Here is a 17,237-nt window from a genome sequence, read left to right on the forward strand (position 1 = left end):
AGGGGAAGACATGCAGCAAAGGGCCACGGTCAGATTTGATCCCAGCTGCTGCGGTAAGTCCTCAGTTTAAACTTTTAACATGACTCAATGCAGCATCATATTTAGACACATTTAGTGAGAACACAGGCACTTCTTTAAAGAGACCCCTCGGTGCACATGCTTTAAGTTACCATTAAGTGCTGACACACTTAACCAAGGCCCAGGTAAGCTGAGCCAATAGGGAGGCAACCACAACAGGTTGTACTGAAATGCAGAAAAACCTGTAGGGACAGGGGAGAGGGAGAGTCTACTGACAGCCGCACAGCAAGGCAAACACGCTCTGTCACACGCACACACACACCCATATCAACAGGACTTCCTCAGGAGCAATGCAGATGAGCTGTTGCAGCAGGCTTAGTTGCTGAAGAAACAACAGTTCCTTAATGTGTCATTTGTTCAACGGACAATACTGATTGCTTCGATTTGAAGACATGGGAACCTACTCCGATACAAGAGAACAGTACCTGACAAATGGGTAGGTCCTTTCTACAAAAGGCAAACCTAAGGCTTGAGTAGATGCTTTGAATTCGCACTTCTGATTTGCCTGAAATGCAGTGTTGATTTCCTGATATACAGTACACAGGAAATAGTGCTAATATATTTGAGCTAATTTCAGAATGGGCCTGTCACAAAAGTTGCCTGAGGGCAAGTTAGATCTAATGATACTCTTGAATGGAGTTTACTATTGTGTTTTGCATGCATCTTTTACATGACTCTGTTGATGGGCCGTTCTGTCATGTGGCCAGTGAAAGAAGGAAGTGAAGAATCAAAAGTCACTGGTCTTGCGTAACAAGACACTATGTGAGGAGAAAAGGGGGACTCTTCATTCATCCAGGAAGTCTCAACTGACTATAAACACTCATCAGTATCATCCCTAGACCTCCAGGAGGACTACAGAAGTTTGAGTTCACAGCAATTGAACATGCCAATGTAGTTGCAAAGATCAGGCACTTTGTGTTACTTTTCACAAGGAACAGTTGGACTTCAGTTTAGCAAAGGTTATGACAGTTATAGAAAGTGTCACAGCACTCGGCTTCTGGCATCCTGGCTCCTGATTGGGTGGCTAAAGGTATAGCATCACATGACTAGCTAGAATGATGGCATGAGAGCAGATCTCATTACTCAACATTGTTATGTATTGAAATGGCACCCCTTTCCCAAGGCCAGTGAATCTACTTTTCTACACTTGGAATATTCAACGTGAATCGTTGTCCCAATAATGTACCATTCCTTTCATTCAGTCAATCAAATTACGATAAGCTTCAGGTTAAAACATGAATTTGGCAGAGATAGGTGCTTTTACACCAAGACAAGATATACTAGTCTGTCTCTTTCTCTGTTGGCCTCCAAACTTATATATCTCAATATCTCAATCACGTCGAGATAGTTTCTTTCTACAGCTTCCAATACTGTCCCTCAAATAGGCTCAAGCTACAAAAGACAGCCTCAAAATAGTCTGCTGCCTTTACATGCTCAAGTTTCCTGAGCACAGAGCACAAAGGGGGCAGAGTAACACCCATGTCGTGCTTCGACAGGCATACCAACAATGGAGAGGTCTTCTGTTCTGAGTCCTTTCCACTCAGGATCAAACTGTGGGCTCAGGTCCTCATCATGTGTTCAAGCCATTCAGATATAGTATTCTTTAGCAACGTAAAAACAAAGTAATGGTTTGGGTTGGTCATGGCTGTCCTATGCTGTGTGTGAACCATGATCATGTGAATGCCTGTGGTTGCATGCGAGATTTACGGATTGTGGTAGTAATCTAAATTAAGGGATTGTGAAATGTGTCTGGATCCAGGGTGTGTGATCAAGCTAGGGATTAGTGAAGTGGGCTCTTGCACAGAGGAATTGCTTAGCACCCCTTTCTGCAGACATTGCCAGTCCGAAGAATTACTTGTAATACCTTTTAGTTACCCTCAATAGGTGTTCTGTTGTCTAAGTATACAAGTATTTGTGTGACGTATGTACAGTGCGCCAAACTAACATGTGAGAAGAATCCACAATAAGAAACCAAACAAGATTTACAGGTATCTGAATAATTGTTCATAATGAAGACAAGCCCTTTTCCAAAATGTAAAACAGATCACATGCAGTCTGTTTTCCTCTCTTAATGTATGTATAATAAACTACACGCATTTGCTGGACAAATCAGCCTATAAGTTGAATTTACATAGAAATTAAGACAAAATTGTAAAGATGTTTTGTTCCAGTAGATTCTTTTACGATAAATTGACCCCTGCAAAGTGGAATCTCAGGTGTTACGAACGCGTCAACAAGCAGCAGGTGAAATGCCCACTCATTGGCCAATCGACACTCCCCGTGTATCTTTTTCATAGTTCTTGTTCGTGCACAACTTGCATAGTTAACTGTATCCTATTTTTAACTTAACCTACCGAATTCATAAACGTATCAGTCTGTATCTGTATATTCAATCAATTCAGTGGAATAGACACATTTTACTTTGTGTTGAGAGGGAATTTATGAAAACAGGTAGAGGAACAGGTATGTCGCATTTTTTTATCTGTATTTACATTCGGAAACCACACAAATAGCAATGTAGGTTAGCGGTTAAAACGGGAAGAAGTATTTAAAGAAGTATAAAATGGCTTTTTATTATAATTTGTAATAAATATATTTTCTTTCATGTAGCCTACTACAGGTATTTAAATCGTAAAAATACTGTTCACGAAAACAGGCGTATCCTATACATTGCCTGTTATGTTACACACACAAATACAATAATTGGCCAACTAGAACATCTAATTTGACTGGCAAACCTCCATCAAATCTGAACCATTTAGTTATCTCATCCCCATTTTTTTTATTTAGATCTGATTCCTTAACATTGTCCAGCTACTTCTTAGTGTGTAATCAATCCGTTAATAAATGGGCAACCATACGCCATAATTAGACCATCTATTAATCAATTGATGAGATGGTACCATTAAGGGGGACAGGGCATGGACCAGTCTTTCCTAAATATGTGGAAATAGTCCTAGTAACATAGGGTGCTGTTGAATTCTTAGCTTTCCTGAAATCTTGTCATAAAGTGACACACTGGCAGTTGCTCAGGCCAATGACAACCAGAGGACATGCTTGATGTAAGATAATTTGTTTAGTGTGTGTGTACGTGTGTGTGTACGTGTGTGTGTTGTCTTTATGCTGCACTTGATTGTGTGTGTTTCCGTCAGTATGCTCTTACCAGCCACTTTGGAGTTAGGTGAGGAGGAACCAGAGGGCTCTCCTGAAAGGGGAAATATATCTTTTTTTTTGTGAGATCATGTGACTGTGTGCATGTACATGTGTCTTTGATAAGGGTTTCAAAAAAGCCTTTTTGCTCATTTCAGTTAATCAGGTGAACATGATTTAACATTTCACTTTGATGCCAAACTTGGCATAGCTTGTGTCAACTTGGCATGTCACCTTGGTTTCTCTAATTATGTCAATACTACAATATGACCGTTTGACAAGCCCAAACTGCTTGCTGGGATTGTCTAATTCATTCAGGTAATGTTTGTACAGGTAGTGAAAAGTACCTTACTCACTCCTTTTCCCTATGTACTGTGGTATATGTGGAAACTGTACTGACCACAGGGATTTCTGCTATAATGCATCACTGCCCCACACAAGTTGTCATGATGTTTCTATATGTGTTTCACTAGGGAAATGAGCTTTGTGATGAAATAACGTCTGATATGGTACTATTTAGCCTTGTGCCATGGTAATATAAAATGCATTGTGTGATGTGGTATATTCATCAATGCCAAATATTTTCTAGAAAAATAAATACCTGTCCTTACATCGGTCAATAAAAATAAGAAACGTAAGTATTACAGAAAAATAAATGGTGTTTTGTGTCTCTGATCCAAGGCATTCCGAGGGGGCCAAGGTAGCAAACTACTTCCAGGATATGGAGCTGAGGGAGGAGTGGCAAGACGAAGACTTTCCCAGGTCAGAGGTTAACTGGTTCTTGACCTTTACCCTGTGTGGTATAAATGTGTGCACAACATATTTCTAACTTTGAAGAAGAATATTATTTTCTTATATCAGATTGAATTAGAATTCGAATGAGAATATGAGTGATATTGAAAGTACTTTGACTACCACACATACTGTCAATGCACATTATTCAAGAAGGATTTACTTCCTGCTTTAGACCTCTGCCTGAGGATACTAACAGCCCAGAAGACGAGCAAGAGAGTCAGAATGGAGAAAGACCAGGTAAAGCCGAGTTGCAACGCTCTATGCCTTAAAAGACTTGGCACACAGCAAAGTCAGCTGTCACACTTTCCCTGGAAGTCTCCTGTTATTATTATGTGTACAACAAAGATTGAAGGAACATTTGACTGAAATAAAAGTGTATATTATTAATACAATGTTACTGTCAGAAAATTATGTTGGATAGGATATCATATAAAGGAAAATACATGTACTTTTTGCATTAACTGTAATAAAGAAGTAAATATACTGTAATACCGGATAATAATGGTAAAATATCGAATTATTGAGTAAAACATGCTGTACTATATTCTTCCTCTCTTACACATACTCTTCATATACTCCATCCCTCTCTTTCCTTGCCCCAGCTCCGCCCACCAGCTTGGCGCTCTCGGGTAACGGCATGAGGAAGAAGCGTCTGCTGGCGCCCGCCCTGAGCCTGACCCTGGAGAGCACCAATTCGCCGGACCGCAGCGTGGTGTCGGGGGAGGAGGGCTACCTGGCCGCCGGCCTCTCCCTCTCGCACGACGACACTGAGATGGACATCAACCTAGAGGCCATGGATACGCCGTCGGACAGCGAGTCCTGCACTTTCCCTGACAGCATGCACGAGCTGGAGTGGGAGGGTGAGAGGAAGGGGAAGGGAGGGAGGTTCAAGGAGTAAGAGAGTGAGGGAAACAAACTGATGGAAAGAAGCTCATTTTTGTGTCACTGTTTCATTTGAGCAACTCTCTTATATAGTATACAGTGTCATAAAAGGGGCTTTTGACAGTCAATGAGACAGTTCAAATCTGAAGGTGAAGACTGATATCTAGAAGGACAAGAAATATAAGTCAACTTGAGAGAAACAATGAAACGTTAAGCCAGGTACTATAATGAGACAAACCCGTGAATCAGCACAATAAACGATCCACTATTTAAACCCTCCAACCTACTTCAAATACTGTATATCTACCTGACTGACAGCACCTTATGTTGACCTCCAGATGACCTGCCACGTCTGGGCCGAGGGGAGAGCGGGGTGTCCAGCGCAGCAGTGGAGCAGGCGGAGATGGGTCCTATGGACCTCGACCAGGTCGACAGCAGGGGGCGCCGGTGGAGGCGTTTCTGCATCGCTGGCCAGGAATACCATGTCAACATGAGCGTTCTGGAGCCCTACCTGCAGGTGCTCTCCCACGGAGGTAAGGTCTGCCAGCACTGGGAAGTACCCTTGTTCAAATTAAACCATTGGAACTGAATTGACCTATGGTGCCCGTGCTTCACATGTTTTGTTTTGTTCTTAGAATGTGGGAGGATGACACACTCACTGTTTCTTTAAAGTAACATAAAACATTCTTTAGACCTCCCAGCCTCTCTCCAACTGGTTTTCCACCCTTTGATCGCTCTGAAGGTTACTATGGTGAGGGGATGAACGCCATCATCCTGTTCTCCTCCTGCTATCTACCGGAAAACACGGTGGAGAACTATGAGTATGTCATGGATAACCTTTTCAGGTCAGTATGTTCTACAGTGTCTACAATCTGTGTGATAAGTTACACATGCAATTGTGCATAGACACTTTTGGTCAAACATTACTATGTACCATGAGTTTAGAAATCTCAGAACAAAAAATATCAAGTACTAGTACTTTGTGATTTAATTAATGTTTGGCTGACGATTTTGATCTTGGTTGCTGTTTGGTAACTCCTTCACAAATGTACAGGATGTTGAGAGCTGTGCAATTGGGAACTGTGTTGCAACAGTGTGTGTGTATTTGTCTGCTAGATTGAGTGTGCATGCGCGTGAGTGCTTGGATGTGCGAGCATGTCTGTGTGAGGATGTGCTTTTTTGTGTTGCATGGACACTTCCCTTTGAAAAACAATGTTCCCTTTAAAAGTGTTGACATTAAATATTCTTCATGCCAACACCTGACCTAGCTGCCACACAGACTACAGATCAAATTGTTATCCTGTTACAGACACAACCACCAAAGCATTTCTCCATCCAGTTGACTGGTCAGTGCTGACCCATAGCTCATGTCATGTTGTGACAGGTACATCGTGGGGACGCTGGACCTGATGGTGTCAGAGAACTATGTCCTGGTGTACCTGTGTGGCATGGCTCCCAGGAACAAAATGCCGACTATCAAGTGGCTGCGCCAGTGTTACACCTCCATTGAGAGAAGGTAAGGGAACTCCCAATATAATAGCTGTCGCACTCCTGACATTGTACAGTATGTACTGTAACTGTCCACAGTCTTGTATGAGCCTGTGAGAGCTGGAGGCCAGGGTTGGCATTTCTAGGAATTTCTAGGGATTGCTTTGTGTTAGGTCCATTATGCACAGGTTAAGTATTTTGATGGTGTTCAAATAAAAAGGTCATCTATCTCCGCTGTGTAGAGTGAGAAGTGTTTTAAGCAAGATATTTTAACAAAGGTTTTGCCATGCATCAGACACTCAACAGCTTTAGTCTTGGTCCATTAGAAAATCTTGTATTGGCTAGTATTTCTTCCTGTTGAATCTTACATATTAATCACCCCAACTTTTCATTCTAATACACAGTCAGGAATGCTCAAAGTGGGACTAAAATTAGGTGTATTTTTCATATTCTTCAGAAGGGGGCGCTACAATCATTTTTTCTCTATATTCGACGCTTTCTCTGTCATACTGTAGGTGTCATAGCTACTAGTTGGAATGTGAGCATCAGATGCCCATTTAGTATATGAGGCTCCTCTGTCTGCCCTCCTTGCCTCTCCTGTGAAATATGACAGGAATGCTGTAATGATCGAGCGCTGCGAGGAACTGGAGTGTTATCGTTAGGGAAGTGCTCTCTCCCCGCATTCCTCAGATAACCTCCTAACCCCCTGACTGTAGTGGGCAGGGCTCAGCTGTGGGTGTGTGAACAAGGTGGTGAAAGTGTGTGTGTGTGTGTGTTTCCCTTGTTGTAAACTCTTTTGTTGAAGCTAATTTTGAATGTAGTATATTACCAGAACACAGTCCTTGTTGAAAGTGTATTGGACTCAGTGGTGTTTATTGGACTTCATAGTCAGTCCTGTCTTACAGTAGGTTCCCAAACTAGCTCATGTTCAGTTCTCAGTTTATTTCTCAAATACCACATTTCCACCACTGTTGAAATCTAGTTTTACTCACTGTAGTACCACATTCGACTTTGATACTTAGTGTGTGTGGCTCCCATTTTAACCAGGGAGGCAACCTTATCTCTGAGGCAATGTGTTTGTATAGTCCATATAAAGGCAGCTCAGTTTTCTTTCTCCCTCAGTGGCTGGCTAGCAGCTACACTTACCACAATCTAGCCTTTACCCACACCTCCTCCACTCTGACCTCCCTAATTAACATGACATCCCTTTATATCCCGTTACGTTTATGAAAAACAACAGCACGTTCAAGATATAAGACGGATAAACAAGGATAGTCAAATATCACTAAGGATCAGTAAACAGTTAGCTCTGACCAAAGTCAGTGCACAATGTCTTCAGATGATCCCAGAACAACAATATGTCTGATTTTGTGTGGCATCAGTGAATCATGCATTTCCTATCAATGCTGTGCTCTGAGGAGCGTTCGATCCTGTCCGTACATAGTGTGGGAAAGGTAATAGTCATGTTGCGCACTTGGGGTAGATTTCCCTCCCACTTCATCGTAGACATCAAAGGGTTTGGGATGGTTATGACAAAACACCCATCATCCCTCAGACGTTACCTCACATGTTACCTCACCTTTTTGCAGTGACCTGAGCCTACAGTTCTTCCTCTAATTGGATGTGTAATGGTTTGATAGTTTCAATCATGTTCTCTCCTTTATAAACGTTTCCTGTACATGACCAGTTGATAGTCCTGATCAGTGTTAAAAAAATTCTGTGTGTGTCTGCTCTCCTCTTATAACCAGGCTAAGAAAAGACCTTAAAGGTCTGTTTGTGGTCCACCCTGCCTGGTACGTCAAAGCCCTGATAACCGTTGTCAAACCTTTCATTAGGTAAGGACTGAATTTCATTTTCTGTATCAACAGTGACTGTTCTTCATTTCATTGTGAAGGCATAACATTTTTCACGCCATTCATTACTCCTCTTTTGACTGTGTGTTCTTTGCAGTGAAAAGTTCAGCAGGAAGATCAGGTTCATTCACAGCTTGCAGGAGCTGTCTCAGTACATCCCCATGGAACGCCTCCAGATTCCTGACTGCATCAGAGAGTAAGTTTACCCCTTCTCCACCTGCCTTTGGCTCTTGGCAACAGGATACATTAGGATGCATAAGGTGTTCAAATATGGTTACAGTTCTATGAACTCTCCACTGTACAATAAGCTGCAGCAATCCATAAAGTTATTTACCGTGGCCAGATAGTTGTTCCTTCTGGGAGCCCTGTCCCACAGGAAGTAGACCACTTGATGTGTTTGTTATACACTAAAGCTGATTCACAAAAATGGAAGAACCCATCTAACAATGCTCCGTATATAACCACAGAATCCCACAGACTATTAATACCAAGCAATAATAAAACTATTTTCACTCCCATAGAGTAATGGCATTATTCCTAAAATGTAATGATTACTCTTTTCCCTTTTAGGTTTGATCAAAAGACAAACAGGTGAGGCACGTTTTGGCAACCACCAATGTACATGTGGAGTTACTGAGGAGCAGACATTTGGAAAGGAAAGGTGGAGGTTGGGTCTGCAAGCCGGACAACGAAGGGAATGCTAAATCACCTTAAAAAGTAAACAAACATTAATACAACCTTGCAAGAGCACATGGGCATCTTGTTAAACAAGACCAGACTTGTATTCCATGAATTATTTATTGATCATTTCTTTGAATGTCATGGGAATGGGAATTGACGTCATTGCATGGCAAAAAAAATAGGAAAAATCTCACTATTCTTAACTTGCTTCGTCAAGTTTACTACTCCATATTTCACTATCACTCAGTGCTTTAGAGTGCTGAATCTCCACTGTCTGTTACAGCCCACTAATACATACCGCACTACTGGGTAATTCTGTTTTGTAAAAGGAGATTTGTCAGAGGTTGATATCCTACTTTATCTAGTGGAAGCACACATCCCACTTGTTGTCTTTTTGCTACTGTCAAAAGCTTATAACTCTTACTGAAATGCAGCACCACCATAGTATATACTAATGGAAGTTTGGTTAATACACCAGCAACCAACAGCTAGTGTGAGGCCACTGAGGTACAACTAGAGTTAATTAAAATAAATATATAGTTTTTTGTTACTGTTACCATTATGATATATTTTAGGACTGCTAATTCTTCTGTATGAAGTTGCTTGAGTAAAGTTTCATCTGTAAGACTGTTTTACAGAGGACAATTACTTTTTATTATTTATACTTGAAGTAAAATAAGGAAATTATGAAGCAAAATGGATAAAACACATTTTCAATACATCATGAATGCCTAGTTATAATGTTAAAGGTTGTCACTGGTTAGCCTTTCCGCAGAGCAGATATTTATTAGACACAATCTATAACTAATTCACCAGGCAAATATTAAGTCATCCGGAAGTACAGTTTGAATTTGTGCTATGTCTTCCAATTCTAAGAGACGAGATTGTTTATACTGTCTGCAAAAAGGACTTTATATCCCATGCAAGCCTTGAATGAAGAACTGTCACCATGGAAATATTAGAGACTCAGGAAACAAGTCCTTGACAGCCACAGGAAGTGAGGTAATCAAGGAGGAAGATTACTGCCAAAGACTCTCCAGTTTACTATTTTCTGTTCAGTAATCTATATTTACTGGGACTCTTGATCTGGAATCTCGATAATTCGGTTCATAAACAATAAACCAGTGTGATGAGTATTTTAGAATATAACGCATACTGGAAACCAAAGATATTTAAAGTGTTTTGTGCATAAAGGAATGCATTACATTTCTAATATTGAAGTATAATAAATCACATTTGTGTTAAAATCATTTTTTTTGCTACTCTTTGGCTTTGGTAATAATAGTAATAGTAAGATGTGCATATTTAATGTAACACTGAATTGTCTGCACAATTAAAAACTTTCCATATAATACTGAGATGTAGAACTACTGTACAAGAAGATAAGTTTTACTTTAACACAGAAGACATTGATCTAATGCATCTTGATAAAAACTAAATATCTCTAACATGTCCTGATATTGTAGATTCTTAACACCATTTTGAAAAGGTTATAGTTTTCCAGTGCAAGATCTATTGGTCTTTTTGATGGGTGTAATTAGTATGTGAATGAGTGGTTGGCTAGGCTAGACTCTGAACAAATTAAGAATGTGTAGAACATTCGATTTGATTCACAGATGGCTCCATTCAAAAAATGTTTGAAAGTTGGAGCATGGCCATTGCACCTGCTCATTCACAATTTCTTTTTTTGTTGCCATAAAGCCATTCTGGCAAATGTCATACACTATATATGGAGGTGGTACACAAACGTTCAAACATTTTACTTCCCAGTGAAGGAAAAAGGAAAGTTCTCAGAAATGACTTTGTATCAAAATGTTTTAACAAGTTTTGATTTCATAAAATGCAAATGGTATAACATGATAATTATACAACAAATGTGGTGTTAATTTAGTTGACAAGACAATATGCTGTACAGTTTATATGAACACTACATGATAAACAAAGGCAACACATCAGTCATCCTCAACTTTAGGGAAACTATAGACCCAGTGAATTCAATCTATGGATTAACATGGCTTTAGATGACAAACACATAAAAACACTGTTAAAATGAATGCCAGGCAACAGGAACGACAGGACTGGTTATTCACAACGTACAGCCATCGTAAGGTGCAACACAAAAACAAACACTTTGAAAAAAAAACAGCCCATATAAATCAAGAAACGTAATTGTCATATCAGTGACATACTATTATTAAAATAGCTATCTTAGGCATATGAAATATGCCATATTTGGTTCCCCCCAAGAGAGCTAGAGTTGACACTGTGTGAGTGGGAGGCCCGGTAGAGCTGACAGAAGGAATGCACAGTAAAGTGCTAGGAATTTTCCACTCTCATCAAGGTGGGGGACATCCTACAATCCCCTGCTCTTTAAAAACGCCTTCAAGGAATGTTCCTTCAGTGTCCTGCAAGGATGATTCTTTAATAACTGGACAGGCTCATAATGTTTCCAAATTGATTTTCAGGAGAGAATCAGATCCTGCCCTTGGACACCATCTAAATCGCAGGACTTTGATGTTAAATCAATTAAAGCGTATTCCATCATGGGTGGACAAAAACATTTAATTGAAAAAGAGAATAAACATTTCTTAGCTGGCCTAGGTGATAGACGTTTGATCTTCTATCCTGCTTGGATAAGCAGTAAGAATATAGACTGGGACATTCAGATGTTTTTTAAACAAATATAAACATGATATTAGTCTTATGGACATCTCCAGAACCAGTCATTATTTGCAGTATGCAAGTTCAGCAGCTCATGCACAGACAAAAATACAAAGGTGCTCAATGGCTGAAAATCCATCGGTGGGACAAATCTAACAAAAGAGATCCTGTGGAACCCACAGAAAAGCACAAACTTCCCAAATGTTTTCCAGTTTTGCAAAGCATAAGGAGCACAGCTATCTCATTGGACAAGGAAAACATGAAGAAGGCCATCCAATGATCCTCTTCACCTGTGAAACCAAAATGAGTTTTTTGGGGGTATATGAATAACAAAAATGAGACCCCAGGTCAAAAGAATTTCATTTTCTGATTGATTTACTTTATGTGCCATTCAAGTTTCTATCGCTGTACAGAATAGAAGTAGTCCATGGATATCATAGCAGTGCAGACATTTACTTCACCTACCATTGCTGGAGGTACACAGTAGCAAACAGCTATGACATGCTTCTACGTCCATTGGAACTGGGGCCTTTAGATCTCATCTGCTCCTGGACTGACCCTGACTGCCAAAAAGAAAGAAGAGTCCTTATCAAATCAAATCAAATCAAATTTATTTGTATAGTTTATGTTTCTGTTGGCATTTTTTGTAGATGATCATTTTATTTGAGAGCTCAGTAAATAGATACTAAGAGACGGTATTTACAGGATATCCATGTGAACAGTACACTGTCCAAGTGTCACATATGTGTGTTGATACAGCGTCTCCTATTCTGAACACTGAAACGGAGTGATTTCATCTACAGGACTAAAGTGATTTAAAACCATGTTTTTGGCCCATCGTATGCGATATAACGTTCTGGTTCTATGGTTTACATGAAATATGAGCCTATTTGGAGCCCTGACAATGTTTTCCATCTTAACTGGTTCCATATGGTACCAAGCTCAACTTATCATTTGTGAGTCATTACTATTACATAACACCAATGGAGATGGTATGATTTCATTATTGAGGGTTAGACAATAAACATTGCCCAGTATGCTCCACTGTGGGTTGAACTCTGTATTTATGTCCCATATGGGTTACAGATTATTCCCTAAACCATTGTCCTCTGACAGAGTCATTTTAAGGCATTGAAATAGCTCAGTGCAGACAAACAATGCACTGCTATCTTTCAGGAGGACAATGGCCCTTAGCTTGCCTTTTAGACTATCGCTAATGGGCTATGGCCTGGTTATTGTGAAGGTCACATTGGTTTTCTTCAGCTATCTTTCATATATTTTTCACTATACTAGCTACCCTGGATTGCCGAGTATAATCCATAGCTGGTTTAAAATGAAGAGCTCATACAAGCATTCAGGCACCGGCAGCATTGATCAAATACAAACATGTACAAAATGGGCACAAATTGAGGCATCATACTGAGTAACAGTACATTTTAATTTGGACTGAAACAAATTGTGCTATACAACCCTGTATTAACATCAAAGAAACCTGACTCTTTTCAGAGGCATTGGGGAAACTCAAAAACCCGATGGTCTCTGCAACCTTTTCCTTCACCAATCATTTATGCAGTTTCTTAGTACTTCCCCATTTCTGTGTGCAGAGAAATTTGAAACTGATATCAAATTTGTGCCATAATACTTTCAATTCCTATGGTAATAATACAATTATGAATGAGTGTGCTTTATACAATAATAATCAATTGGTTATAGCACTGGACCTTGTGGAATTTATATAATAATTTCTTGAGCACCTTGAAATACCTTGAAAGGAAAGTATGTTTCACAAGTGTCACATAAACGTCCTTAAAGTACATACTGTACTAGCATACAAGGATATTCTTATTTTCACAATTTGCTTCTCTATCTTACCAGCTGGAGTCCGTTGGCCATCTCTCCAGAGCCTATGTGTGTCAGGTGAACAAAGTTTGTGGGCTCGCCAATCATGCTGCAATCAATTTTCCTCCGCCTTTTCCTCTGTAAACAAAAATAAATGCAGATTCAAGTTTAGATGACAGATAAGCCTGTTTTTGATTTCGAGTATGCAATTTAGCAATGGCATCAATACTTCGCTGTCTGAAAAACTATCAGACAATGTTGCTCCTTTTCAACTAAGACTCAACTGAACTAGTATTGACGTAACATGGGTGCTTATGAAATCATCAACTACTCGTGACGTTACAACTTTTCCCAATATTGTTGTGACTTCCATGAGAATTTGGAGAAGGTGAATATCCTCTCTCTTTATTATGCATGTCACACTCAATGGAGAGTCTGATCACTTCATTACCGTCCTCTCCCCATACTTGTTTTATTAGATCAGTGCAAGTTCCTCGAACAACATGTCATCACATGCCACAGTGTGCTGCATGCAAACCAGGTATTACAACCCAGTATGCTGTGGCGGTATTCACTCAGAACAGATCAGAGACTGATCATTCACACAACACCATTTGGAAAAAACATGAACACATATTAACGACACAACCAATCCAGCCATTACCAATGGATTGACAAGCACCATACTCTATATTTTTTATAACCTTTACAAACTACACTTTTCTCCACAAATCCCGCACAAATCAAACTTAGCTGGGGAGTCACTTGTTACAACACATAAACTATTTCCATAACAGTCTGGGTCTCTCTCCACCCAACAATAGAACAAACAAGAACCTAAAAATATAGAAGAGGAAGGAGGAAGGAGGGAGGAAAGAGAATGAGCTCACATTAGCAGCCAAGATGAAAATCCCACTTCCCCCTCAGAGAGACTACTCATTGTTAAAACAGGGACCTGTACAAGGGTCAGGGGTGGGTAGGGGGACGTTACTATGGAGACATGCTTCAGAAGGTCAAAAACTTAACATGTCTTTTCTAACCCTAATTTATTAAACTGAATCAATGTATCAGATCTGTGGAAAAGACCAAAACGATAGTTCAAACAAGGGATTGTAAACATGATAAACCTCAAGCCAACCAATTACTATGCTACATTTGCTGCCAAAGTTACTGCCCTGGTCCTTGTTTGTACACTGTAAATATTGGACTTTTGCTAATATAAATGCAACTCAGTACTTGAACTGAAAAAGGTTGTACTGGAAGACAAATTTGCAAGTGTGCCAAGAAGTTTTTGTGTCATAAACTGTAAATTTCATTTAAATTATTCTAGGTTTTAAAAACTCTACAGTATGTCAACCCCGTTGTGACCTTCATAATCACTGTCCATGTCTTGGAAATCCTGATTCTGCATCTTTGGCCACCAATTAGTATGTAATAGGCAATGACAGAGCTGTCTTTGTTTTTACATGCCTCGTGTCTGAGCCACTCTCCCAACGACACAGAAGTCTACCCTTCTTGACTGTTGAGGCCCTCTCGTGACTACAGTATGTGGGTCAACCACTCGAGCAGAAAAAAATAAGTAATTTTCCTCGTTCAATTCCCCTTGTATTAGCCTGACCCATTTCTGACACACTTGTGCTGTAACATAGGACCCTCCTTGCTTGTTGTCTGTGAGTGACTGAAGAGAGTGAGCTAATGAGTTCAAAACCAATGTTAACTGCACGAGGCAACAGTTGGATGGCCTTAATACTGCACAGACACCAAGAAGGTTCTTCTGTGGGGTCAATCTAATATATATCTAATCTAAAAGTATGTACACATTTTAATCAAGTCATAAGAACCCTTTGAATGTCAGACAAGCAGGTCAACGGTCTTTCCCATGATTCCCCTGGAAGGGTGAAACACTCACCGGCGGAGGTTTGGCCACAACGCAGCAGCCGATCTTGTGCCAGAACTCACTCATCCCAGCTGTCCTGTTGGTGAAACTGTACTGGAGACCCTGGGTCTCTCTTGATGCCCTGGAGGCAGACGAGTGCTTGCCGGAGTACAAGGGTGAAGCTTGGGGGGCAATTGTGAAAACTTTCCAGTGACCCAACTATTCCAGGAAAAACAAGAGGTGTCCCGCAAGGTCCTGTACACAGACCGGATGTAATTCTCTCAACTTTTAAGAATTGGCCTGTTCTCCCCCTTTCTTGTGCAGGTTTCCCATGGGGTTTGGTTTTTCTCTAGAGTCAGACTACATCTGTTGGGCCTGTTGAGACAATATCAGATTCCATTACCTGAAGTCTGACAAAAAACAAGGAAGGTGAAATAGTTACACAATCTCCACCTGCAACAAATGCACATACCTCTTTCACATTGATATATACACAAAAACCTAAATCAACATCAACAACCCTAAACAGGGTTTAACCGTTTCCCTCAACTCTTCACATTCGAAAGAACACATTTGAAAGGATCCCTTTTAGCAGAATCAAGTATTTAAAAGTTTGACAGATTTCAAACTCTTTTTGGACTTTATTACTTTTTAGTCATGCTAAATGGAAAGTAAAGATAATAGCCACTAAGTCAGGCACAACTGTATTTGCACTATGCTGCAGAGACACATGGTGAAGAAGCAATCGATGATATCACACCCCTCAAGACATTAATTAGGCCTAATTTAGGAAGGGAATGTTCCTTTAACTGAGGGGAAGACATTGAGTCTGTTTACATCAACATGTGTTGGAAGAGAGTGTTTGGCAGTGCCAAGATGAAGACAAACATTGCACAGAACAATCTTTGGCCAAGGTTAGCTCCCCAGTGGTCCACATGTCCTAATTGCAACCATAGAGGATAAATGGGTAATTATTTTGTTGTATTATTGACATTATAGTTGCAATTAAATGTGTTTACATGTAAAGTTACATCTATTGAACAACATACAATAGCAAGCATTAGTTTAAATATATCCCTCAAGCAAGGCAGATTAAATATATTTGGTTCAAATATACCATATTTCTACACTAGCTGTCACATTAGGTGTCAGCATGCTATGTGTCTGTGACACAGCATGCAAGAGGAGACACTCAAAATGTAGTGGCACAGTAGCCTGCGTTTTTTAATTAAATCAATAGCCTACACCCTTTACCAAGGTCTACTAGCCCTATGCTGGTTTCTAAACGTTTCCCTAATTCAGAGCTGAGAGCATCATAATTAACATGGACAACACATTCCCTCAAAGCAAAGCCAAAGTCAAGTTATTTTGTTTCTCATATACACCGTATGTCCTAATAAGGATAAATCTTGTATGAAATAGTAATTTGTGCAAAACGGAGAGCGAACTTATTTTTGAAGAATGTTGATAGTGATAGTTCAAACTGTAGGATTTATTTAATCTACGAAGCCAATTATGCGTGTCAACCGAGAGAGAGAAAAAAAGACACACCTTTCATATCCTACATTAAGACAGACATACAGAGATGGTGTCTGCTATTACAAAAATAAAACGGTTACTTGGTTTATCTTTAGCATAAGAAAAACACAATACGAACTATTTACCTACTTACCAACTGAGAAGCCGACAGGCAATGGTCTGTCTTAAACGAATACATAGACAAAGAATTAAACCATTTTACTAAGAGCTCGATAAAAGTACTGTCCTTCGGCAAAAATCTTAGACGAACATGGACAGTAACACTACAGCGATACTCATGTCGTCGCCGTTGGGCTGAACAACTAACCGTTGTCTACACAGATTGCCTTCAGAAAAACGGGTTGATGTGTATTTTTATTGTAGGCAGCGTCAGAGCGCCGCTTTCCGGTAGCTCT

The 17,237-nt window shown here is 40.0% G+C and overlaps 2 protein-coding genes across 3 annotated transcripts; one reads left to right on the forward strand and one right to left on the reverse strand.

The window, feature by feature from the left end:
* The first annotated feature begins 295 nt into the window (after positions 1 to 295).
* On the forward strand, positions 296 to 8,956 carry bnipl (BCL2 interacting protein like). Of its 2 annotated transcripts, none has more exons than XM_047036272.1 (10): positions 296 to 514; positions 3,910 to 3,990; positions 4,196 to 4,260; positions 4,626 to 4,883; positions 5,244 to 5,438; positions 5,648 to 5,750; positions 6,290 to 6,421; positions 8,142 to 8,228; positions 8,344 to 8,442; positions 8,817 to 8,956. In XM_047036272.1, the coding sequence occupies exons 1-10, from the start codon at positions 471 to 473 to the stop codon at positions 8,839 to 8,841; spliced, it is 1,089 nt and encodes a 362-aa protein (XP_046892228.1). In that variant the 5' UTR covers positions 296 to 470; the 3' UTR covers positions 8,842 to 8,956. The 2 variants fall into 2 exon arrangements, with proteins under 2 accessions (XP_046892228.1, XP_046892236.1); XM_047036280.1 differs by lacking the exon at positions 296 to 514 and adding an exon at positions 2,379 to 2,541.
* Positions 8,957 to 11,470: 2,514 nt separating this feature from the next.
* Positions 11,471 to 17,172, reverse strand: cdc42se1 (CDC42 small effector 1). The gene is made up of 5 exons (XM_047036311.1): positions 16,976 to 17,172; positions 15,337 to 15,678; positions 13,461 to 13,565; positions 12,054 to 12,151; positions 11,471 to 11,878 (listed from the first exon to the last, which is right to left on the reverse strand). Exons 2-4 carry the CDS (start codon positions 15,388 to 15,390, stop codon positions 12,083 to 12,085), a joined length of 228 nt encoding a protein of 75 aa, XP_046892267.1. The 5' UTR covers positions 15,391 to 15,678; positions 16,976 to 17,172; the 3' UTR covers positions 11,471 to 11,878; positions 12,054 to 12,082.
* Positions 17,173 to 17,237: the final 65 nt, after the last annotated feature.

This window comes from Hypomesus transpacificus, chromosome 2 (assembly GCF_021917145.1).
Source record: "Hypomesus transpacificus isolate Combined female chromosome 2, fHypTra1, whole genome shotgun sequence".
Classification (NCBI taxonomy): Eukaryota; Metazoa; Chordata; class Actinopteri; order Osmeriformes; family Osmeridae; genus Hypomesus; species Hypomesus transpacificus.